The sequence below is a fragment of the Heterocephalus glaber genome, unplaced genomic scaffold (genome assembly GCF_053883595.1).
Source record: "Heterocephalus glaber isolate CG9 unplaced genomic scaffold, H.glaber_assembly_v1.0 deba00000071, whole genome shotgun sequence".
NCBI lineage: Eukaryota > Metazoa > Chordata > Mammalia > Rodentia > Bathyergidae > Heterocephalus > Heterocephalus glaber.
The window spans coordinates 6,206,751-6,231,164 of NW_028258137.1; the positions used below are offsets into that span (position 1 = coordinate 6,206,751).

Consider the following 24,414-nt stretch of genomic DNA (forward strand, 5'->3'; position numbering starts at 1 on the left):
TTAAACTGGGCAACACCACAGGTGTGCGGGGGGAGCTTGCAATAATGCATTTTCAGGGAGTTGGTGACATTAACGACGCAGGCTACTTTTTTTCATTTATATAAGGATGCCGATGCTCTAGTTCGCGGGCCAGAAGGTCCACAATGCTAGTGGGTACTGCCCCAGTGGACTAAGCGGGCACTGCAGCGTTAAAGTACAAAATACTGTCTCAGGGAGTTGTGGGCCTGCAGCACCCCAGCGCATCGCTTCTCTCGAGAGCATGGGCTACTCCACTCCGGAGACCTGTGGCCAGGCAGAAGGGACTGGACAGCCCCCCAGCAGCAGCAGCCGACCAGTGTCTCCGAAGCCCTGCTCTACCAGCTGTTGATGCGTGGGTCTTTGGCGGGAACCCGCTTCCGGGGTCCTGGACGAGCGGCACTGCCAAAGCTTACCTGGCGCAGCAGGATGGGCGCCTGAGAGCACTAGCGCAACCTCCGCAGGCCCCGAAGAGCCTGCTGGGAGCGGGGACCTCCCGGGGCTTTGTTGCTCGAGGCTAGTTACGTCCCTTCCGTGGCGCCTCTCAGCAGAACCGCCCCCAACGCAGCTGTAACCCAGGGCAACGTCCCGCCGGCTGCAGTGCGTCGCCCTCGCCCGCTGGCCTGGACTGGTCGCTCCAGGGCCTTCCACCCCTGCTCCTGGAGCAACGCCGCAGATCACTCCGCGTGCGGCAGAGAGAGGGAGGCCTTATCCTATTCTAAAGGAAGCGACTATCAGAGGCGAGGAAGCCAAAAGGGGAGATAGCGAAGCCCTAGGCTGGACCAGCAGGGGCCAGAGTCGTGAGGAGAACGGCTGGGTGGGGAAGTGGAAGGAGGCACGTGGAGGGCGGGGCCCTGTGGACGTGGCCAAGAGAGGAAGGGGAGGTGTCTTTGTGGCGCGGTAGGGGCGGCTGAAGGGGAGGGGCTAGATGAATGGAGTCTGGAGAAGGGGAGGAGCTCGGTGGGGAAGAGGTGGGACTTTTGAGAAAGGGGTGGTGCTTCTAGATTTATTTTAATTTTAATTTTTTTTGGTACCGGGGATTGAACTCGGGACCTTGCGCTTGCAAGGCAGGCACCGGAACCACTGAGCTAAATCCCCGGCCCGTGTAGTGCTTCTAGAGGAAAGGGAAGAGACAGGTGTAAAAGGCTTTAGCAGAGACAGGTGGAGTATGTGCTTGATGACTTGTACTTTTCGGTGTGCTGCAAACTGAGAAGGGAAAGGGGAAGAGTTGGAGGGGTCTTGGAATAGAAATAACCAGTGAGACAGATGGTTGCACAAACCGCGCACCTAGCAAGCATTCTGAGAACCATCATGGCCGCTGTGTCCTGTAGATATAAGGCCCAGATGATTAACATAGGAAGATAAGATTTATACTCTTGGAAACTTGAACAGATTGTGCTAGTTGGGTGGTGCACATGCATAACTTTGAGGATAACCCATCCCTTTGCCCAGTGTGTTCCAAAGCTATTTGTAAGATTGAAGTCCCAACAGCGGTTTTCTGTAGAGACTATCACCAGAAATCAGGATGCACAGGCCAACTTCAAGACCTATTTAACCGGTTCCTGTGTGTGACGCTTAGCTCGGTATTAACGAACTTAACTCCAGCATGGCTAACATAGTTTCTCTTTATTTATTTCTTCATTCAACACATAGGCTAATAGAAACCTGACTTTCTGTGGCTGAAATTCTGACAATAGATTGAAGATTCTTTTAAACCTGCAGTATCTAGAAGAAGTGTAGAGCTAATGAGAAGTTAGGGCAAGGTGGTAAGGAATTTTAAGGAATTATAGCCTGATTTTGACTTGAATACCCTGGACTTTGTCTTTACCCATCAACATTCTTCCCACCATTAGTAATACAAACAAACAAAACATGGATATATAGTGAAGAAGATAAGGATTTTTGATCATGTGAAAAAAATCTTAAAATTCTAGTCGATCTTAATGTTGGTGTTAATCGAGATTGAGATATAGCTTTTCAAAAATATAACAATATTTGTTGATGTGTTTTTAAATTGGTATTTTAGTAACCTTTGTTCAGGCAATAGGTGTAGGTTTCAGATCAACATGAGTTAGGTTTCAAAATAGACACTTGTAGTAGGTCCACATAGGAAGTAGTGCCCTCAGTTCCAGGTACCACACTTTAAGACATTGACAAGCAATTGTGTGTCCTTAAGATGATGAAGAATTTGGGATCTGTGTCTGAAGGAATGGTAGCTGTCTTTAGTTTTTTATTTTGTTTTGTGACAGGGTCTTGCTGTGTAGCCCAGGCTCACATTGAACTCACAGAGATCCTCCTGTCTGAGCCTCCCAAGTGCTGGGATTATAGGCATGCACCACCAGGCCCAGCTCCAGAAAACTCTTTTTAGTTCTTTTAGTTTTATCTGGGATGTTTTATAGGAATCTGATCTATGATCATGTGGTTCAGGGGTCAGCCAGAGATTTGAGCGAACTTCTGCACAGAATTTAGGGATACTCTGTTCTTCTGGCTCTTTCTATACCAGAATTTCCCTCAGTTTCCTTTCTATCTGCAGTTGTCCTGAACTCTGACTGACCTTTGGATCTTGGAGCCAGTTCCTGGTTTAAAGAACCGAAACAGGAAGCTGTAGAAAATATGAGACAAACTCTGCCTTCTCTCCCCAAGTCTAGACTCCCTCCAGTGTCTGCTTGTTTGGGGATGCTCTCTAGGACCTTTGGGGAATTGTTTTAGTTATTTTTTTGGAAGGGTGGTCCACTAGAAGCTTCTTCTTTTACCACAGCCCCATGCCTACCTGGCTTCTTTCTGGCTTTCCTCTGTCTTTTGCATTTTCAACCTTAGTACAAGCTGGTACCCCTTATAGTCTATAAATGGCCCGTGAGGGCCACAGATGTAGCTCAGTGGCACTTTGCCTCCCTGGCAAGCACAAGGTCCTGAGTTCAATACTTGGTACTGGAAAAAAATTAAAATTAAAAATTAAAAATATAAATGGCCTGTTATGGTTGAGAAATGATTTAAACAGCTCTTAGAAATACATATTTTTTCTTTTGTGACTAGCAGGACAAAAAAATTTTTTTTTCCTGTCAACACACACGCACACAAACCTGTAATTCATTTTGATTGAGCCAACTCAGATTACAAGCCTGTTTGTGAAGTATTTATTTTTATTCAGGTTAAAGTCACGTAACATAAAATTCATTACTTTAACCATTTTTAAAGTGCACCATTCATTGGTGGTTTTAGGAATACACAGTCTTGTGGAACCCTCACCACTGATTCCGGCACATTTTCATCACCCCCAAAAGAAGCCTCCTGGTTCCCTACTCAGCCCCCTGCAACTCTCATCTTTCTGTCTCTACAAATTTACCAAATTCTTGGTATTTTATATAAATAGATCTATGTAATATGTGGCCTTTTGTGTCTGCCTTCTTTCACTCAGCGTAATATTTTCGAGGTTCGTCATGTTGTAGGAGGTGTCAGAATCTCATTGCTCCTCACCCCTTGGTACCACGCGTCGAACTCAGGACCTTGCGCTTGCCAGGCAGGCACGGCACCACTGAGCTACATCCCCGGCCCCCTCATTGCTTTTTATGGCTGAATAATTAATTGAGCTGTGCCACATTTTATTTATCCGTCCATCTATTGGCAGGCATTTGGGTTCCCACTTTTTGGGTTTTAAGAATAATGTGGCTGGGCCGGGGATTTAGCTCAGTGGTTCCGGAGCCTGCGCAAGGTCCCCAGTTTGATCCCCTGTACCAAGAAAAAAAAAGTAATGTGGCTGCTAGGTGTGGTGGTGCACACCTATAATCCCAGCACTGGGGAGGCTGAGACAGGAGGATTGCCATGAGTTAAGGCCAGCCTGGGCCATATAGCAAGACCATGTCCCAAAAAGCCAAAAAAACAAAAAGCAAACAAACAAAAACCCCTAAACTCAAACCACTTTTCAAATTGCAGGAAGAAGATGTCAAAAATTATAAGCAACCATCCCAGTAATGGATCTCTGTCAGGAAAGTGAGACTGATTTAGAAAATAATGAAATTCAAAGCCCAGAAGAAACTGAACTAACCTTTACTTGTGCGGGTGAAAGAAGTGAAAAGAATCACATTTACTGTCTTCTCGACATCAGTGACCTTACGCTGGAAGAGGACGCTGGAGCCAATGAGTTTGCAATTGGCACTGGCTGGGAAGAAGCCGTGAGTGTCTTCTGGACTTGGGTCTCTTTCACTTCAGTGTTTGAGGCAGACATTCCCCCCGCACCCCCAAATAGCTAATATTACCAAAAATGTCCAGTCAGTGAAATACAGGGTCTTTGGAACAGAGGTAATATCACTGATGATAATAGCAGTGTCACTGGGTATCTGTGGCCACCCAGAATGTGGGCCACTCTGTACTACGAGTTCTGTCAGGAAGGTGAGACTGATTTAGAAAATAATAAAATGTTTCTGGGGAAGGTGGCACACACCTGTAATCCCAGCACTTGGGAAGCTGAGGCAGGTGGATCGCTGTGAATTCAAGGCCAGCCTGGACCTCATAGCGAGCCCCTGTCTCAGAAAACCAAAACCAAAACAAAAGAACCTCATCAAATGTACACATCCACTCATTTACCCTCTCAGGGGTGAGAACACTGAGGCAGAAGGTGAACTAACACGCAAAGGTCACCCAGTCAGGATGTGGGTGGAGCAGGGCTTGCATCCGGGTCTCCCGGACCCGGAACCTGGGCTGCTTCCTCAGGTGCCAGGCTCCTCCAAAGGTTTCTGTCTCTGTAGTTCTCTGCAGAGCCCTGTGGGTTTATTGTTCAAGTATTCTTAGCATCAAAGAAGGAACCCTAAGTTTAAGATAGTAAGGCAACTTGGGCAAATCCAAAATTCAATGTAAGGTTCCCAGATTAAGGCACTGAAAACAAGGGTACCAGGTAACTTTGATGTTCAGATGAATAATACTTTATTTAGTATTAAATATATTGCAAATACGTGTTTTTACCTGGCAACCCTACTTTAACAGTGACCTCTTTAGCTCAGTCAGCCAAGGGAGTACAGGTGTGAGGGGCCGTGGCCATGCTTTGGGTCTGGTTCTCCCAAGGCCCTGTTCCTGCTCACTGCTGTCCCTGCAGCCTCTCCAGGAAACAGGAAACAGAGCCTAGCAGTGCAAGAAGCCCTTGGCGGTGGCATAGGAATGAACACTTTCAGTTTTATTTTAGTATATGTGCTATTAAAGTGAGCATTTGATTTTATTTTAATAATGCTAAATTCATTGTGCATCTGTAGTCAGCACATCAAAGTGGCCATTTACAAACACTGCTGTTCAGGCTGGTTTTGAACTCACTATGTAGCCCAGGCTGGCCTGGAACTCACCATGATCTTCCTGCCTTGGCCTCCTGAGTGCTAGGATTACAGACCTGTGCCACCACACCCAGCTCAATACTATTTTGCTAGCTACACTCAGGATTAACATGTGCTATCATAAATACTGATGCTCGGCTAGGCGTGGTGGATGCCTATAATCCCAGTACTCAGGAGGCAGAGGCAGGAGGATCACCGAAAGTTCAAGGCCAGCCTGAACTACAAAGTGAGACTCTGTCTCAAAAAACAAAAAAGAATACTGATGCTCAATAAGAGGTCAAAATAGGTATTAAACGGTTTTGGGGTTTTTGGTTTGGTTTGGTTTGGGTTTTGTTTCTTTGCTTTTTTGAGTTCAGGCTGGCCTTGAACAAGCTATGTAGCCCAGCTGGTCTCAAACTCAAGGTGATCCTCCTGCCTCAGCCTCCCAAGTACTGGGATTACAGATGTGCACCACTACAACCAGGTCTAAAAGCTTTTTTTAAAGATGAGTTGATTTTAAGAAAAAGATATCAGTTCACAATATCGGCAGCCCAAATGGGAACGTGGCCAAAGCTGGGACAACTAGAGCAACTCTGGCAGAGCTTCACCTGCTGGTTTATTTGCAGGTCCAAGGCTGGGGAAAGACTTCTCCCACTGCCTGCATCTGGCCCAGGAAGAAACTGAAGAAGGCTCGGGGCTGCGCCAGTGCCAGCAGCAGCTGCTTGCTCTGTGCCAGCCTCTCCCCAGGGAGCCCAGAGGCCAGGCCTCCCACCTGGCCCAGGAAGGTGGAGGCCGGGGCGGAGGTGGGCCTGGAGGGGAGTCAGGGCTCCCAGGGCCCGAACACGGCTCCCAGGGAGGCCAGCAGAATCTGCTTCCCCCACGATGTCCCTGAAGGAAAAAAAAGCCTGCGAATGAAGGAGTTCATCTGGCGCCTGGAGGACTGGGCCATCCCCGGGGTGAGGGGCGCGGCCGCTGAGCGAGCGCCCACCGCGCCCACCGTCTCCGACTCCCTGAGCTCCAAGGCCCACCTGGTTCTGCCGCCCCTGAGAGCCTCAGCCCAGAGCCGCCTGAGTAAGAACTTGTTCTGTCAGTCAGAAGAGGAGGCGCCGAGTGTGGACAAGGAAGAGGGTGTGGACGGGAAAGGGGAGCAGGAACCCTTGGAGCTGGCCGGGCACCTTCCGCTCGGTGACGCCCGGCCTGGCCCTGGCCCTGCCCCCGCGGCCCGGTCCCTGCTGGCCCACGCGGAGCGGTGCTGCCTGAGCTGGTCCCTGCTGCCTGAGAGGAGCCCCGGCTCCCTCCCCTACTTCGCCACCGTGCAGCCCCTGCAGAAGCGCGGCATGCAGAGCTACAGGGCCAAACTGAAAGCCAGGGGGCTGGGGCTGCCCAGGAACTCACAAAAGCTTGCCTTCCCAGAGGCCAGGCGCGAGAACAGGCCGCCTGTGCTGGAGACCGACGTGCTCCCCAGGTCTCTCCTGCCCGCCCTCACCGTGAGCAGAGTCGTCATCCCTGTCTCCACGCACAGAGTCCTCTGACTGTGACAATAGAGTTCCACGAGGAGCTGCCAGGCTCTGTGTCCTTTCTCTTCCTATCCTCGGTCAGCCCTATACTGTGTCCTCTCTGCATCCCATCCTTTTGTAAAGCAGTAGAACCAGAGGAGATTCATCCTCCGAGGATGGGTTTGGATTTAGTCTCTAACACACCATATTCATGGTACCGCTTCTGCAGCTCAGCCATTTGCAAACTGCAAACTGGCAATGCCAGCCAGGCCTCTGCCTGCCTTGCCTGTCCATGCCCAGCAGAGGCTCTGGGGAAGGTGACCAAGGGCCTCCCAGCTGACAGCGACTCTCTGTCTGTCCCCAGGTGGCTAAGATCAAAGTGCTGCCTGGGCTTCTGAACCAGGCAGTATCTGCTGCTGCCTCATTGGCTCTTGCAACAAAGATTGGAAACATCACTTTAGTAGAAAACTCTAGCTCTTGCCTGCTGAATGTCCTGTTGTCCAAGTGTCACTCCTTTGTATCACATCCAGGGATGTGCACCATGCACTGTCACTTTTCTGTCCTGCGTGTCACATCCTCTTGTTGCTAATCCTGTGCCTGAAAGTTTTAATCACAGTTTTACAGAATCCAGCCTGGGAGGCAGGTTAAGAATAATTAATTGTTTGGAAAAGAGAAAGAAAAAGGGGGCCGGGGATTTAGCTCAGTGGTTCCGCCACCTGCCTTGCAAGTGCGAGGTCCTGAGTTCAATCCCCAGTACCAAAAAAGAAGAAAAAGGTCACTGTGATTATCATCAGCCCACCTGCTACTTCTACCCCTTCCATGGACCTAGTACTTGTCAGCCCTCGGCCCCAGTCACTTAGGGGACAAGACTGTCACCTTTTCCTTTCTGTCCTACTTCTGCCCTCTTTTAATCCCCATGCTTATTCCTTGAAGTTGAATACAAATTAAACATTGTAAATAAGCTCTATTTTTCATGCCAAGTGATGCTATGTTGACAGATTCTCTAACAAACTGGTGACATGCATAACCCTGAAGCTCCTTCGTGATTACATAGTTTGAAAGGCCTAAGGTAGTTGGGCAACTCCGGGCTTCCCGTCTCCTACATGATGAAGAGGACTGAAAACGACTGCATGTGTAAGCATTGTTTTTCATATCTGGTCTTTGCCATATCTGTTAGCCTGGGTATTTATTTATTGTGATGTTGGGGGTCCAACCCACTGCCCCGAGCAAACTGGGCCAGTGCTGTGCCCCTGAGCTACACCTCCAGCCCTTGTTGGTTGGTTTTAAGAAAACCAGCCTAAGAATGACGGTCACACAGAGTCATTACGAGGTGATTTGCCTCCTGAAGTTGGATACTTCTTGTTTTTGTTTTTTTTTTGGTACCGGGGATCGAACCCTGGTCCTTGCACTTACGCAGCAGGCAGTGAAACAACTGAGCTAAATCCCCAGCCCAAGTTGGATACTTCTTTGTGGTTTAGAAGCAGTTTTTAGGATTCTGTTTTCTTCTCTTTCCTTGCCCAGTAAGGAAACCACCTGGATTCTGTCCAAAGAGGAAGCTCATTTCCCAGTGTTTTGGGACACAGGGTGTTGGCCCCTCAGCACAGCTCTTGTATCCTCCCCACCTAAGTCAGTCTTTTTCCCAGCCCCCTTTGTTTTATTATTATTACTATCATTATTATTATTTTGGTCTTTTGAGACAGGGTCTTACTATGTAGTTCAGGCTCGCCTTGAACGCATGGGATTACAGGTGTGCCCCTCCATTCCCGGCTTGCCTAGCCCCCTGTGAAAAGCAGCAGGGCAGTGCCTAAGTTCGTCCTGCACAAGTGCCAGAAGTGTGTGGCAGGGAGGGGGGAGACCTCACTGTCACAGCCTGCGTACTTACCTTCTGAGAAGATGATTTGAAAATACCGAGCTAAGTTACAATGGAAAACTCCTTTTAAGAAAGTCTTTTGTTCTGATAAGAGTTGCACATATTACTGGGGTTTGTGTGTATGTCTGTGTGTGTATGTGTGTGTTGCTAGAGACTGAACCGAGGGCCTCATGCCTGCTGGATAGGCACTGTACCACTGAGCTAGACTGATGCCGTGTATTTTCTTCAAATGAAAAAATAACTCCAGGGCTGGGGATTTAGCTCAGTGGTTTGGCCGCCTGCTGTGCAAGCCGCAAGGACCCGAGTTCGATCCCCGGTACCAAAAAAAAAACCAAAAAAAAAAACCAAAACAAAAAACTCCAAACATTACCCAGCATCTTTCAGGATAGTCTACTAAATGTTTATTTCCCCTTTACCTGGAGGAATCAAAAACACGCTGATCCGGCCCTCTCGCAAAACAGTGACCGAGTACAGAACGCCGCCTCTTCCAGCCTCTTCTGTCTGTTCTTCAGCCAGAACCATGCTATTTACAGAGAGCCAAGGCAGGCAAAACAATAATGAAATGACAGCAACAATCATTTCATCATGTGACTTTCAGAAAACTGAATTTGTAAAAAGGCAACAAAATAAGTCACATCATGTACAGGTCAAAGAATTCACACAAAAAGGTAGAATACTAGCTTCTGTTTAATCACTGGATTTCAGTTTTTACAAATAATCTTAGTTCAGCTGACTAAAGTTTTGGGGGAAACAGTTCTTGCACATGAACAATTACATGCTCCATTTTTCTGTAAATAACTCTATTGGCTGGATTAACAAACATTTCCACAGACACACAAAAGAATGTTTAAAGCCATAGATCACTCCATTTATATTTACAAAAAACCATAAACAAACATGCATTTCTCCTTTAGCAGGATGACTTAAATAGATATCTGAACATTAAGGCAGTGACAATTCTAAAACAATGACAATCTAAGTTAAGGCTTTATGTTTGAAACTCATATTCATAGGCAACTGCAGCACACTTATCTAATAGGTTGAATTCATCTATCTGCCCCGTGTTACTGACCCATTCATCACCAGTTCTTTTGTATCAGACGGATGGGGTAAGCATTAGTAGCAACACCATCAATTTACTTTAATGACTCATTAGTCCACTTCTTCGGTTTTGAGGATTTAGCTTCAGCAGCAAAGGCGTGTGCTACAGAAAGAACAGAGCATTTTGGGGTAAGCTTAGAGACCTCAAAAGCTGCACTGATTCTTACTTTCCTGAAAGCTAGCCAACAATTAAGAAGTCAGGACCTACTGGATACAGAGAACCAGCAAAGCATACTTGACTGTGCTCTTGGCTCAAAACACAGAACATGTTCTTGAAGCAATAGGTTTCCACCTTCTCCATTTTCTTTAAAGACTATGTTACTCTTTAAATAAAGCAACAATAAGCAGAATACCATATTTTGGATGGATCTATTGTATAACTGTTAGCCTCAAGGCACAAAATATATCCTTGACCAGTGTGTTTCCTTATTCAAGGAAAAGATGAGTGGTGGTTGGAAGGAAAAGCCACTTTAAAATACTCGTAGATTGGCCGGGGATTTAGCTCAGTGGTTCTGCCACCTGCCTTGCAAGTGCAAGGTCCTGAGTTTGATCCCTGATACCAAAAAAAAAAAAAAAAAAAAAAAATTGTAGATTGGATCCTTGTCCCATGAAGCTTAGAAGTGTGAAGTAGTGAAATCTGGGGATGGGGGCAATGTCCTTTTCTGCTCTTTTTCATTATTAGGAGGGACAACACTCAAAGGCAGCCAGTGGGCACACTGCGGATGGGAAGCAGCTCTGGAGCCCAAGCTGGCCTGCCTGGAGAGCAGGGATGGTTGTAGATGTGATAACATGAAATGTACATTTGCTCTTCCTCCTTGGGACTAATAGTCTAAGATCTTTGTGATCTCTGGAGTAAGTGTTGTGTTTGCTGTTGTTGCATGACAATGCGATCACTGGCAGCTGGCAGTCACTAGGTAGCTTCAGGGTGGACTGGGCACAAGGAAGACCCAGCACAATTAGAGGGCTGGGCTGTTTTCACTTTACTTCCTACCAGCCTTCAGGGAGGGGAAAGGCTGCAGTTAAGTTGATCACCAAGGCCAAGAATTTAAGCAACCACACGCGTGTAATGAGAACTGGGTTCCAAGAGCTTCCTACAGCTGAGCCCGGGGCGGGTGTCCCGGTGGGTGGTGCTCTTTCAGGGCATGGAAGCTCTGTCCCCTTACCACATTTCACCCCAACATCCCTTCATCTGGATCCTCTCCAACACCCCGGTGCATGTTTCCAAGTTCTGCAAGCTGCTCTAGCAAATTAATCAAACTCAAGGACAGAGTGATGGTATCTCCAATTTCCGGCTGGTTGCTAGAGATCCTGGAGGCCTGGACTGCAGGTGGGGTCAGAACTGGATGGCACTGGGGTCACCTGCAGCTGGTCACCCCTCTGCAGGACAGCTTGCTGGGTGGGGGAACCCACACCATTGGTCATGGACATCTTCTGGATGGATGTGGCTGGAGAGCAGAGAGAGGTGTTTTGCTCTTAAAGCAGGGCACATTTTGCTCTTAAAACAGCACAATTTTGTCACCGATGAAGGGGTCGGGATGCCTTGCTCTTGCTTAGAGCCTGGTGATTTACACTAAGTGCTGGCTGCTCCTTCTCTAGGCAGTAATTTCATAGCAACAACCCTTGGGTGAGGGAGGACTGTCCCCGGGATCAGCGATCGCTTGTGAGAGGGCACAGCAGTGACTTCAAGAAAACCACTGCAAAATCTACATAAAGCTGGCTGTGGTTTCCCTCCGTATTGGAATAGAGAAGAGATGGGAAGAGACGGCAAAGCAGGAGCAAGTGCAGCAGCACGTGTCTCCATCCACAGAAGCGTAGTCTGGAGCAGGTGAGGTGTGGTTTACGTGTGTCACGCTTGGCTAAAACGCCGAAGATGGGAGAAGTCTGCACCCCAACACCTGGTAAGCTTGGCTTCAGCCAAATGGCTGTGTTTGACATGGGATGGAAAGACCAGCTGTGAAAGCGCAAATGTAGGCAACATGAAAACATTTTCAGATCGACATCTTACACTTTATAATACACTCACATTTATACACAAATAGCATGTTTGTTTACAAGTACAAAAGGCAAAGAATCGCAAAGAACCTAAGCAACTGCGTCATGGACTACATTCAACAGAGTTAATACTGTCATCCCTGTTCCCCGTTTTTTTAAAGTCTGGGAGGAAATGGCAACTGCCACTCACAGTGGCCTAATCCTTTAGAAGTTGTGCAGCTCGGCACACGTCTGGGTTTCCACGGAGCTGAACTGAGACTCCATGGTGTTCCAGGCCAAATCGGCCAGCAGGAAGTCGTCCATGGCTGTCTGCGTTTCGTTGCTGGTGAAGAACAAGCTCCCCAGAGTCTCCAGGCCTGACCTGGTGGTCTGTGTTTCGGCGCTGTTCAGCTGCACCTTGCTCTCCAGAGCGGGGACACTTCGGGCGGCGCAGAGTCCTTCGGTCTGGGTCTCAGTGTCGGACGAGTCCGTACTCATGGAAAAGCTGGAGTGTTTCAGGATGCTGCCGAGGGGCAGGTGAGGGCTGCTGTCTAAAAAGAAGTTTAAATCCGTCTGGGTCTGCGTGTCGAACATCTCGAGCCCTAGGAAGTGAGCCCCGCCCCTGCACCCGTAGGGTGGGGCGGACGGATCCGCAAGAAAGAAGTCGGTCTGGGTCTCTATGTCCAGTGACTCCAGGACTGGCTCCGTGGCCATGGTGCCGAGGCCGCTCTCTTCAGTTTGAGTCTGGATGTTGGAGGCGGAGAAGAACTCTTCAATATCAAAATCGATGCTGGGGTTCTGGGTGGGGCCGGAGGGGAGCTGGGTGTCAGCCCCGGGATTGGCATCAGACAAAAGACCACGGTTGTCCAACGCCTGACCGGGCAGAGTGCTTGACAAGATGTTTTCTAAGTCGCTCAACAGATCTATGGTTTGGGTCTGGTTATCTGTCATGTTCTGTGAGGGAAGCATGCCGTTCTGCGCACTAAAGTTTAAGATGGGTGCGGATTTCTCAATATCTTCACTTAAAGCCTTAGGGTTGCTCTGAGGTAACAAACTGTGAGTGACGGTCTCTGCTACTAAACTGCTGTTTATAATATTATCTGTGGGGACGCTGTATGAGTGGACACTCTCAAAAATGTCCCCACACATCCCGGCTTGGTCCACCTGCATCCGGGTGTCCGGGGGCCCCAGCACCCTGCAGGTCTGGGTCTCCCTGGAGACCCCACCTGGCTGGAGACAGGTGTCGAGGAAAGTGTCCGTCTGAGCAGCGATGGACGACACTGCTTTAGAGCTGGGGAGCAGAGTCTGAGTGTGAACACTAATGGGAAGAGACACTTGAGAATCAAATGACAGGTCGGTTTGAGAGCAAGATGACACGGAGGAGTCAGGGCCAGGCCATGGGGCAGAGGGGACCAAGTGTGGCGAGGCACAGGTCAGATCCGTCTGCACGTTGATGGATGAAATGCCGTTTCTCTGACATGGGCTCCCTAGCTCTTGGGAAGGATTAGAAGGACTCTTTCCTAGGTTCACTTGAACACCCATACTCACTGGCTCAACACCGGGATTTATAACTTTGGAGAGAGGCAAGCTCTCCTTCAGGGAGCATGCCTCGGAATCTAGGCCGAGGATCAGAGCCCCCACCGACAGGGGCACCAGGTGCACGGCACCCGTTGCTGAGCCCTGATCGACGCCCAACACCACGGGCTGGGCTGCAGAGTCGGCTGTAGGCACAAAGACCGGCATAGGCGACAGCTGCATGACCGGAAGCTTCACCAGAGCCACCTTGGGCTTCGGTAGGAGCAGCTTCTGAGGGTATCGTGGAGGTGTGGTGACGCTCTGCTTCCTGGAGCCTCGGGAGTCCTCAAGAGAGGGCATGAGTTTTATTTCTGAAGTCTCCAGTTCCTGGGCTTCTGGCCGAGGGTTTGGTTGGCTGCTCGAGGATTCAATGGTCTTTGTGGACAACTTCTGGTTTTGCAGGTAGTTTTCCATTTTCCTTTTTTTACTAGGTGGATCCCTGAAAACAATGACAGCAATTTAAAGCACAGCATTCTTTGACCACGCTGCTTCTCATATCAGAGGTCAGACTCACCCAGATACCTCCCTTCTGGCAACCCTGGGGAGCGGGCTGTCCTTGCAGGTAGGTGTTCAGAAGGGGTGCAAACAGGGAAGGAGGAACATTTCTCTTTATAAGGCTGTAATATTAAGCATGAGGGAGCTGTTGTAACAAATCTATGCTGGACCTTTAAAATGAAGTATAGACACATGATGAAACTTACTCTTTAGCAATGTGATACGCCTCAAAAGATGCTTAGAGTTGGGATTTTCCAATGGGAATAGTAAGAGACCCTCACAGAGGGTGCACAGAAGAAAAAGAGGCAGTGCTAGAGGTGGTGGCGCAGGCCTGTCGTCTGAGCACTCAGGAAGCATAAGTAGGGGGATCACGAATTCGAGGCCAGCCTGGGCTACAGTGAGTTCAAGGCCAGCCATGGAGCACAAGGTGAGAACTTGTCTCACGGGGATGGGCGGGCAGGTGCGGGCTGGGAACACCAAACAAAAAAACAAAACAAAACAATGGGAAAGGAAGAACAAGTGGGTGAAGACTCCAGGCCCGGGCACGACTGCCGCCATTCGGGCCGCCTCTCCGAAGCTGCCCATTTCCTCCACTCCGCCTTGCTCCCCCCAGCTGCCGCCGCCTGCCCTCACCGGTGCTCCGCGGGGATCTCGTGGCCTGTGCGGTAGATGTGCGACTGCAGCGCCGTCCTACTGGCATAGGGGCAGCCGCATGTGCACTGGAAGGTCTTGCCGCAGTCCTCTGCGTGCCTCTTCAGGTCCCACTCGGTGCCATACGAGTTGCTGCACTTGCTGCATTTGTGCTTCTTCTCGGCGTGCATCTTCATGAAGTGCTGGGGAGGGCACAGGGGGCGGGACGCTGGGGAACACACCCACAAGCAGCCGCCCGCCCGCCCACAGCTCTGCTCCCTCGAGCTCCGATCCCTGCTGCTGCCCGCTAAGTACAGAGCAGGCCGGGCTTATGCCTTCTTATTTCGTCCCGGAGGAGTATATTAAGAAAAGTAAAATACCTGTTTTACGAGAGAAAACTGTGAAAATGGTCTGTCGGGGCCTCTGGGGCATCCTTCAATTGGACAACAGTAGAATTTTGGTACAGTCTTCAAGTCTTTTCTTATTGTTGGGTTTACTATGCCATCCTGCAAAAGGGGAATTACTTACAATCATTGTTTTCAGAAAACCCACAGCACAGGCTGGTGGTAGAAATAAAGGAATGACTGAAAGTGGACACAAGGATTCTCTTTAAGGCGAGGACATGTTCTGAAACCGGACTGTGACGAGGGCTGTGAGGTGGGAGACAGTGCGTGGGGAGCGACCCAGCCCAGGTCGGCTTCTGCTCCCTCATGTTTCTGCCAGGAGCTGGACATGCACGCTCCTGCCCTCAGCGGCCTCCTGCAGGGCTGTCACTGCTCAGTCACAGAGAACCCATGGGTATTACAATGTCCTTAGCAGAAGCTTCCACCCCCAAGTATAAAATGCAGACCTGCGGGTGAGGCGCACAGCTGACTGCAGAAAGGCAGGGCTAGCGACCACCCCACCACGCCCACAGTCCAGGAGAACAAGCCAGCCCTGAAGCTCAGGCAGTGGCGGCCTCTGGCTCCGCCCCTCGGCCGAGGGCATTTTCATCTCTGACGGGGGCCAGCTATGGGCACTGCCCTCACCAGCGCCTAAGCAGCTCCACTCCCGCTCTGTGGACAGCTTTCCCTGTAATAAATCTCCGCCTCCCTCACTCCTGTGTGTCCTGCTCAATCCTGCGTTTGGGATACAGAGAACTAGGGTATAGGGTGAGACAGAGACCAGCTGTCTGCTAACAGTTGTACAAGTCTATAAATCTACCAGAAAAAATCGTTAGTCACTGAAATAGGTATTTTTCACGGTGTGTGAACTGTACCTCGAGACACCTTTAAACATTTTTTTCAAAAAACCCACAAAAACAATTCTCTCTCTCTGATTTTCTGAGCCAGGGTCTCACTATGTGGTCCAGGCCGGCCTTGAATTCACAATTCTCCTTCCTCAGCTGGGATTACAGGCATGCATTGTGGCTATTTCCTTACTGAAATCACATGCAACTTTTTATTTTTGGAGTGGCTAGGAAAAGAACCCAGGGCAGGCTAGGCAAGAGCTTTACCACTCAGCTATATCCCCAGCCCCAAAACTCCTTTCTAAAAAAAAAAAAAAAAATCTTACCTCTCTCTATTCCTTTACCATTCTGCCTGAACTCGGAGCTTCTGCCCTTGCAGCCAGCTTCTGTTTGCAGGTGCAATCATATTGACAGTGATGCAGGCTCAGGATTTGGGCATCAACTCTGGTCTGTTTCTTTTTGTTTCTTTTTTGAGAAGGGGGCTTGCTAGGAGTCCAGGCTGGCCTCAAAATTGTGATCCTCCTGCCTCAGCCTCCTGAGTGCTTGGATTACAGGCGTGCGGCACCACACCTGGTTGGTCTGTTTCTGTACCTCCAAGGTTCTTAGTCTGAGTCCCTGGGAAAACCTCTGTGACCAAGCCCTGGGCCTCCTAATCAGCAGCAGTGTGATTGTCTCTGGTTTTCACACTGACCCCTGAATTAACTAGAGACCACCGACACAACTTTAAAGCAGTCTTTGGGTAGGCTCCTTGCTATAGCTGACATTTCAGAATCATGAAAATGCCCAGTATTAACAACTTTTACTATGCATCAGGCACTGACTGTCCTAAGCATTTTTAATCAAACACTCTTTTATTTTTTGGTACCAGGGATTGAACTCGGGACATTGTGTTTTCGAGGCAGACATCATCGGAACCACTGAGTTAAATCCTCAGCTCTAAGCATTTTAAATTTTATTTTATTTATCTATTTACTTATGGTTTTTTGAGACAGGGTCTCACTATGTAGTTCAGGCTGGCCTTGGACTCATTATGTACCCCAGGCTGGGCTCCAACTCAAAGCGATCCTCCTGCCTCAGCCTCCCAAGTGCTGGTATTATGGATGTGCACTATCACACCCAGCTGCATGATATTAATTCTAATAATCTTTTGTTATGTATGCAATTCTTTTAAACAGTTTCATTAAAAAATATACATATAAAAAAAGTTAATACATAATTTTGGGCAGGGGATTTAGCTCAGTGGTTCCGCCACGTGCCTCACAAGCAGAAGGACCCAAGTTCGATCTCTGCTACCCAAAAAAAAAAGTTAATAAAAAATATACATATATTTTAAGAGGCCAGGTCTTGCTACATTGCCTAGGGTGGCCCTGAATTCCTGGCTCAAGTGATCCTCCTGCTTCAGCCTTCTGTATACAAGAGTATATATGTGCACACCACCACACCTGGATGCAACTGACTTTTTGGCTGGGAGTTTTAAAATACTTGGTGAGTTGGGTTAGCCTGAGATGCCTTGTCCTGTAGCTCACAGGCTGAAGGATGCGGACTCCAGGTGGCTTTCAGTAAAGTTCTTGTCTGGCCCCTCCTAATTGGCCCTAAAGGAGGGTTGGGGGCAATGCTTCTATGGGGCCCAAAGAAATAGGTGTGCTCAGGCCTTGAGTGCTGCTGCTAGAAACTCCCTCCAGTGTCCCGCAGAGAAACGGCCACCACTGTGGGCACAGCCATCTCCTCCCACAGCAGCTGGAAGAGCCACCGACCACCCCGTCAGCTTCCTGTGGGTCTCAGAACATGTGCACCACACCAAGCCTGGTCTGCTCATTTGAGGGAAGAGGGCCGACCCGTCTCACTGTACACCTCCTTCCCACTAAGCAGCTCCGTCCTAGGCACACTGTCACATGACTACTTAAGCGCACTCCCCAACAATTCCCGTCCTCTCTAATGTTATTCAAACTTGACATGCAGAGAGTTTATGTGTTGTGGTTTCACAACAAAGAGGGGCATGTGAGGCAGAATTCCCGCTCCTCACTGTGGTGCCACCAAGGCCCTCACACAGGAACTTCTTTCTGTTCCTTTCACACTCACCCTGCTCCATCTGCATGGGGCTCTCCCTCCTCCCCTTCCGCCCACTCCAGCCACCGGGCGGGAGTGGGCGGGGGCCGAGACTCCGTACAGGCCCATGCAAGTCCACAGCTGCAGCCTCTCTGAGCCAGCTTCCCCTTTCTGTAACTCAGGATTATCTTGCAGCACAGTGCGTGGATTAGTGTGGAGCTGCCGCAGGTCACACTTGCAATGCTATCTGCTCACCGTACACACAGCTGAAGCTCCGGTCTTTCTCTAAATTCCAACACAGCACTTAATGTACCTTAAATACTGTCATTTTCTTTGTTTTTGAGGCAGGGAATGCTATGTAAATCAGGCCGGCCACGAACCTGTGGTGATCCTCCTGCCTCAGCCTAGCTGTAATTTTCTTGTATAATTTCTGCCTCTCAACAGAATTTCTTTTTTTCTTTTTTTTTTCTTTTTGGTAACAGGGATTGAACTTGGGACCTTGTGCTTGGGAGGCAGGCGGTGGAACCACTGGGCTAAATCTCCAGCCCTCAACAGAATTTCTTTAGGGCAGAAGCTAATGCACCTCTGGTAGTGTTCCTGCTTTAAGAAGAATGCAAGCTGGGTGTGATTGTGCACACCTATAATCCCAGCACTCAGGAGGGTGAGGCAAGATCATTGAGTTTGAGGCCAGCCTAAACTATACAGTGAGTTCAGGTACAGGGAGACCTTGTCTCAAAAAAAAGAAAACAGAAGAGGAAAGCAAACCACATGCTAAATACAGAGCAGTCTCAACTCTGGCATCCCAAGATCATGGACATTCTACAAACATCCATCCTGCCAGGCATGATGGCCTGTGCCTGTGACCCCAGCCCTCTGGGAGGATGAAGCAGGAGAAGCATGGGCTTAAGCACAGCATCTTGGGAACTTAGAGAGACTGTCTCTAAATAAAAAATAATAAAAGGGCTGGGGATACAGCTCAGTGAGAAGGCCCTAAATTCACTATCTAGTACCACAAAAGAAAGATTTAGAGAAACCCACACCTGGACCTGACCCCAGGTATTCTGGTGTGGTGGTCTTGGTGTGGTCAGGGATCCATATCTAGTTTTTTTTTGGTACCGGATGGAACTCAGGACCTTTCCCTCACGGGGCAGGCGTGGGTGCCACTGAGCCAAATCCTTGGGCCCATATCTGGTTTTAAAATGTTCCCAGATAACCCCAGCGAGCAGCCTCATCTAAGAGCTACAGGTGCAGCTGTTCCCCATGGGCTCTGGAACTGTACTGCGATAGCTGGAATTCTCTCTGCTGCCACTGTACTGTGACCTTGAGCAAATCAAACTCTTGGTTTCCACACCTGTGAAGTGGGTGTAACACTACCTAGTCTAGGTTGTTGTGGGGACCCAGTTATCCAGGTAAAGGGCTCAGCAGACCTTACTATGTAATGCATCACTCATGTGAGGCACTAGTTACTGGCTGTGGGGGATTTTGTTTCTTCTTCCCCTTTTTGCCAACGACTCCAATAAACTCATCTCACTGATGCTTTTCCTATTCTGTTTGTGCCGGTTGGACTCAACACTGCTTGTGCTGAGCTCTGGCAGCTGCTGACTTTAGTGACGACTGACACCACCCATCCCCGCCAACCTCATTTCATGCACAAAGTCATCTGGTGCTTTGTTTTTTTATGGGACACTTTCAATTGTAGTTTTCCTTCTCCTGTTCTCAGCAAAAGAAAAAGAACACAAGTGTGTTTGAGCAGAGAAAATGAAATGTGGGATGAACACTCCCCAAGGCTCTGAAATCCTTCCTTCGTGGAACTTTCTGCGGAGCTGTCCCCCTTCACTGGGTGGCCGGCAGCTCTCACCAGCCGCCAAGTCCCTTCCTGCGCCCGAGGGTTTCTCCTTAAATGCTGCTCTCACCTCCTGGTCTTTCCCTTCTCTGCTCCCTGTCTGAGGTCCCCAGCTCTCTGGACTATCATTAACTCCCTAACTCATTTCTCTCTCTTTTTCACACATACTTTGCCAGATTCATCTTTGGAAATTATACTTTTGCTCAAGCATTTCCAACAGCACCCCTGTCCCATCAAGTCCAGGTTGCTCTAGCCTGGGTGGTGCCAGGCTCACCTTAGAGCTCCGAAGTCCCCTTCTCTCATGACTGTGGTCCTCCTTAGGGAACTACAGGCTGAGAGTCCCTTCTCCAATGTGTTCAGGACCATGGTGTTTCAGTTCAAATGTTCAAATATTTGCACAGAATTTATCAGTCAAACATCCCCCATCAGAAAACTCCAAATCTTGGGGTCGGGGATTTAGATCAGTGGTTCCGTCACCTGCCCCACCCCACAAGCGCAAGGACCTGAGTTCGATCCCTGGTACCAAAAAAACCCGACAAAAACCCAAAAAACTCCAGATCCAAAATGCTTAAAAATCTGAAATCTTTTAAGTGTCACGTTGGTCATCAAAAAAGTTTGGATTTCAGATGCTCGACTGATAATTAAAGCTTCCCAGGCCTTTCCACAGGCAGGGAGTTACTGGTGCCTTGTGTTGCATCTGGGAGGATTCTGAACAGGCTAAATGTTCAATACCAGCTGTGGGCTTGTACTGAGTGACTCTACCCGAACGCCTGAGCCAGAATTGTTTCATGTGTGGGAAGGAGACCACTAAAAACAAATCGGACGTTAAGAACCCCTGGGTGCCATGGCAACCACCTGCCACTGCGCATGCTCCTGCTCTCTGGTCCCTAACTCCTCAGTGCCCCGTCCCGGCGGCTCACCCTGTTTTTTGGGTCTTCTTCCCATTCCTGTCCTGAGAAAATAAGTTCAACGGCAGGCTGGGAGATGAGAAATGGCAGTGGCACAACAAAACAAGGAGTGCTGCAGAAAGTGGTGTTTTGTTGAGGAGTAATATGTACTAGACTTTGGTACTGTACCTTTTGTGTGTCTAACTGCAAAAAAAAGTCCACCACAAACAACCACTTCCTGTAAGCAAGGAATGGTGGGACATGGCCGTAATTCCAGCATTCAAGGGGCTGAGTCAGGAGTATGATAGCTTGAGGCCAGCGAGACCTATGTACTGAGTTTAAAGCCAGTCTGGACTATATTTGCAGACCCTGTCTCAAACACCAAAAAATCAAAAATATTTTGTTTGTAGGAACATTTTAGTGACAGAATTTGAAAAAGATAAAACACTTTAAAAAGATGGGAGGAAATACACACACACAATGACTGAAGTTTATCCTTCTTCACAGCAGAGTAGTACTCCATTGTGTATAAATACATTTTCCTGTTGAAAGGATGTTTTGGGGCAGGGGTACCGGGGATCAAACTCGGGACCTTGTGCTTTCAAGGCAGGCACAGTGCCACTGCTACATCCTGGCCCTAAATACATTTTCCTTACCCATTCATCTGCTGATGGACACTGGGTCACTTCTAAGATTTAGCTGTTATGAACTGTGCTGCGATAGGAAAAAGGGAGACAGATCTTTTGCAAAAGGGAAGGGAACCAGGATATGGCGGGAGAGGGTAGGGAACAGGGGAGGGGATGAGAAAAGAACTAGGATGTGTTATGTACGTGGACCAACTCCCCACAAGGACTGCGATCATTATGTCCTAATAAAAAATGGGAAACAATAAAATATGGAAAAGGAGGAACACAGCTGAGGAGTGCAGGAAAGGAAAGGACTGTAAGGGCTGTTGCAAATGCTGTCTGTGCCCGGCCACCATTTCAGAAAGCCTGAGAAGGAAACCAGTTCACTGTGTCATCTTGCTGTAAAGAGAAAATCAGCAATTTTTCTACAGTATGCTCAACAGAGCAACCTGGAACCTTTCTTTTCCTTTTAAAGGGTTTCTCTGGCAAATCACTGAAAGCAAACTCCTGGACTGAATAGAATACAAAACTCTGTAAGCCATGCTCTAAAAAATAAATGCTGCTCATGCTGGCTTCGGCAGCTCATATGCTGCTCGATAAGAGGTTCTTAAGTGCTCTCTATCCCATCCCCTTTGCTGCTTTCAGATGGGAGGAACAAAAGACTCCAGCAGTCAAGACAGGCCTGTTCCTCCCATTCCTCCTCTCCTGATCACTCTGGCGTTCATTACAAGTCATGACGGCTCCCTTTTCTCCTGGATCCCCCCGCAGGCAAGGCTGAGCTGGGAGACGTCCAGGTTTCCTTACAGGACACAGAACTAAGAACCACAGAAAACCGAGGCACCCAACACTCCGCAGTTCCCAATTCAATTCCCTTGTTCTCACCCATCATCTTTCAGAAGTATTTGTTAATCATTTACATTAGGAATGGAATATTTTATTGCAGGTGGGGTGTCTTATGAAAAAAAGATTAGGATAAATCAAGAACTATACAGCAGCTAATAGAGAAAGGAATCAAAATGATCATGGCCTGGAAAATATAAAAACAACAGTCAGCTGGGCATGGCGATGAACACCTGTAATCCCAGTACTTGGGGGAGGCTGAGTTTGAGCCCAGCCTGGGCTACATAGTGAGTTCATGGTCAGCTTCAGCTACATAGCGAGACCCTGTCTAAAAAATCCAAAAAAAGTCTTCCCACCAAGACACCAGATGACCTGAGGCTGCTGGCATCCAGGTTAGAACGGCAGAAGAGGGCAGGAAAGTGAGCTCCTTTGCAAGGAAAAAATCCAGTGGTGATTCTGGGGGAGGTTTCTTCAATTCCTGCTGAGAAAGGTTGTCCTGGTGACCCAGGCAGAAATTTTCCATGAATTTCCACTGCTCGATGGTTCTATTCAGAAAGAGACCCTCAGGGTACTGTGATGTCTTTGGGTAAGAGAAAGCTGAAAAATGAATGACTGCAAATGGGAAGAATGACTCTGCACGGGTTCTAGCAAGGGAGGACACAGGCGTTCTGAAATGTACAGTCCAATGGAGGATTTGACTGTCGAAATTTGTATTTGCTCAAACATATTCCTATGTTATGTTCTAGTCTCTCGTGGATTCCCAAAATTGAGATATTTTAAAAGCATAATCAGAAATAACCTTCTTGCATACTATCAAACTAGTCCTGAAAAGTGGTATCATTATGCTAGCAGAGGCTTAATAAAGTCTTGAGACACAGAGAATTCCTAACAGCAATTCCAGAGACAGGAACAATATAAACTGCAAAGAAATGCTGGCCAGAGTGATTTCAGCCAACGCCAAGGAGGGTCCCAGCCAGACAGGCAGCTTCCTCTTGTGCCCAGAGACACATTGCCCCCCTTGGCTGTCACTGGTGAAGGGACGACGCTTAAGGTGGATCATGGCTGTTCTAAGAGTAGAGAACCAACACATTGAGCTGTACAATCCCTACAAATACATAGTTTATACACCCAAGTTAGGTTAGGGTCAAGAAAGTGAAGGATTTGGTTCAAATTTAGTATGAAAGAGGAAACAACACAATGAAGACCCTTCCCAGAGTTGCCCTTGAGTGCTGATGAAACCCAAAACTTCCTCCTGGTTCTTCTTTAGCAAACCCTTGGATGCATTTCCTGACTCATCCTCCTATGATGACGTTGTTGTACCTTGGGTTCAGCTGGTAGTGAGGGTGGAGCTCCCTTCTTGGAGAGCGAATTTATGTGTCCTCCCTACAGGCTACAAACTCAAAGTGCCTGCTGTCTGGTTACCTGAAAGTCAGCTAGAACATGCAGCAGTGGTAATCGTGTCAAATCAGACCCTGGAAAGCTGCATATCCCCAACACTGCTTTCAGTGACTTGTGCTTTCCAATCACCGTCTTGGCTGGCACTGACTCTCAGAGGTGGAAGGAAACGTCCTATTGTAATGACTGAGAAATTATGACTTGATAGGTCTGGGGTGGGGCATCTGGGTTTTTAATAAGCTTTCCAGGGAGTCACCACAGGCTGAAAATCCTTGTCCCTTTTTACTTGATGATGCAGTCGGCCAGCTCAGACCACTGTCACCTTACACAGTGGCCCTCTGGGAGAATCTCCCTCAGGCTTCATTCCTGGGCAGTTCTGATCTCAGCGACACCGGGACACTTGTAACTAGACTTGCTCGGAGCCAAACCTGAAGCTGCGTTGAACCACCGGGGAGGACCTGGGTGGGGTGGAGGACTCAGGGGCTGCATCCGGGCTTAATCCTGCTTCCCAGCCACAGAAGTGGCTCCTGTGCACCTCCGCAAGGTGCCGAGGGGCCGACGCGACACACGGTGTGGAATGCAAGAGCGGTGGCCTGTCCGACCCGGGGGCCGCTGTCAGGGCACGGTCCTCGCTGCCGGCGCGCGTGCGCCTCGCTCCTCCCCGCCCACTCGGACCCAGCGCCCACGGCCCGTGCAGGAGCGCGGCGCCTCAGCCCCGGGTGCACCCCGCGCTTTGTGAGCCAGGCCCGGCCGCGCCGCGCTCACCTGCAGGCGGTGGCTCTTGACCAGGTGCATGTTGAGCGCCGGGCTGTTGGGCAGGATCTTGCCGCAGCCGCGCACGGTGCACAGGATGTTGGTCCGCACGGCCCGCGACAGCTCACTCACCGACGGCTGGATCAGCTCCCGGGCCGGCGGCGCCGGGGCTGCGGGGTGCTGACGTGCCGCCGCGGGCCGTAGCCGGCTGCCCCTCAGCCGGGACCCCGGAGCCCCCCAAGGGCCCGAGGCGGCGGCGGCGGTTCCACTCGCGGCCGCTGGGACGGCCAGGGCGCCCGCCGCCAGAGCCGCGGGTTCCACCGCCGCCGCCTCCGAGGCCGCCATGGCT

The 24,414-nt window shown here is 49.2% G+C and overlaps 2 protein-coding genes across 2 annotated transcripts; one reads left to right on the plus strand and one right to left on the minus strand.

Annotated features, from left to right (window-relative positions):
* The first annotated feature begins 583 nt into the window (after positions 1-583).
* On the plus strand, positions 584-10,388 carry CUNH16orf46 (chromosome unknown C16orf46 homolog). The gene is made up of 3 exons (XM_004842801.3): positions 584-755; positions 3,946-4,184; positions 5,936-10,388. The coding sequence occupies exons 2-3, from the start codon at positions 3,984-3,986 to the stop codon at positions 6,839-6,841; spliced, it is 1,107 nt and encodes a 368-aa protein (XP_004842858.1). The 5' UTR covers positions 584-755; positions 3,946-3,983; the 3' UTR covers positions 6,842-10,388.
* Atmin (ATM interactor) lies at positions 9,345-24,410 on the minus strand. Its single transcript, XM_004842802.3, has 4 exons — positions 24,078-24,410; positions 14,828-14,953; positions 14,451-14,650; positions 9,345-13,761 (listed from the first exon to the last, which is right to left on the minus strand). The coding sequence occupies exons 1-4, from the start codon at positions 24,408-24,410 to the stop codon at positions 11,973-11,975; spliced, it is 2,448 nt and encodes an 815-aa protein (XP_004842859.1). The 3' UTR covers positions 9,345-11,972.
* Between the last annotated feature and the right edge of the window lie 4 nt (positions 24,411-24,414).

Excerpts from the sequence above, each read along its gene's own strand:
- CUNH16orf46 (XM_004842801.3), top strand. The coding sequence starts at position 3,984 with ATGGATCTCTGTCAGGAAAGTGAGACTGATTTAGAAAATAATGAAATT. Across the intron at positions 4,185-5,935 it reads GCACTGGCTGGGAAGAAGCC|GTCCAAGGCTGGGGAAAGAC; the intron begins GTGAGTGTCTTC and ends GTTTATTTGCAG.
- Atmin (XM_004842802.3), bottom strand. The coding sequence starts at position 24,410 with ATGGCGGCCTCGGAGGCGGCGGCGGTGGAACCCGCGGCTCTGGCGGCG. Across the intron at positions 14,651-14,827 it reads AGTTTTCTCTCGTAAAACAG|CACTTCATGAAGATGCACGC; the intron begins GTATTTTACTTT and ends TGCCCTCCCCAG. Across the intron at positions 13,762-14,450 it reads GAGATCCCCGCGGAGCACCG|GGATCCACCTAGTAAAAAAA; the intron begins GTGAGGGCAGGC and ends CATTGTTTTCAG.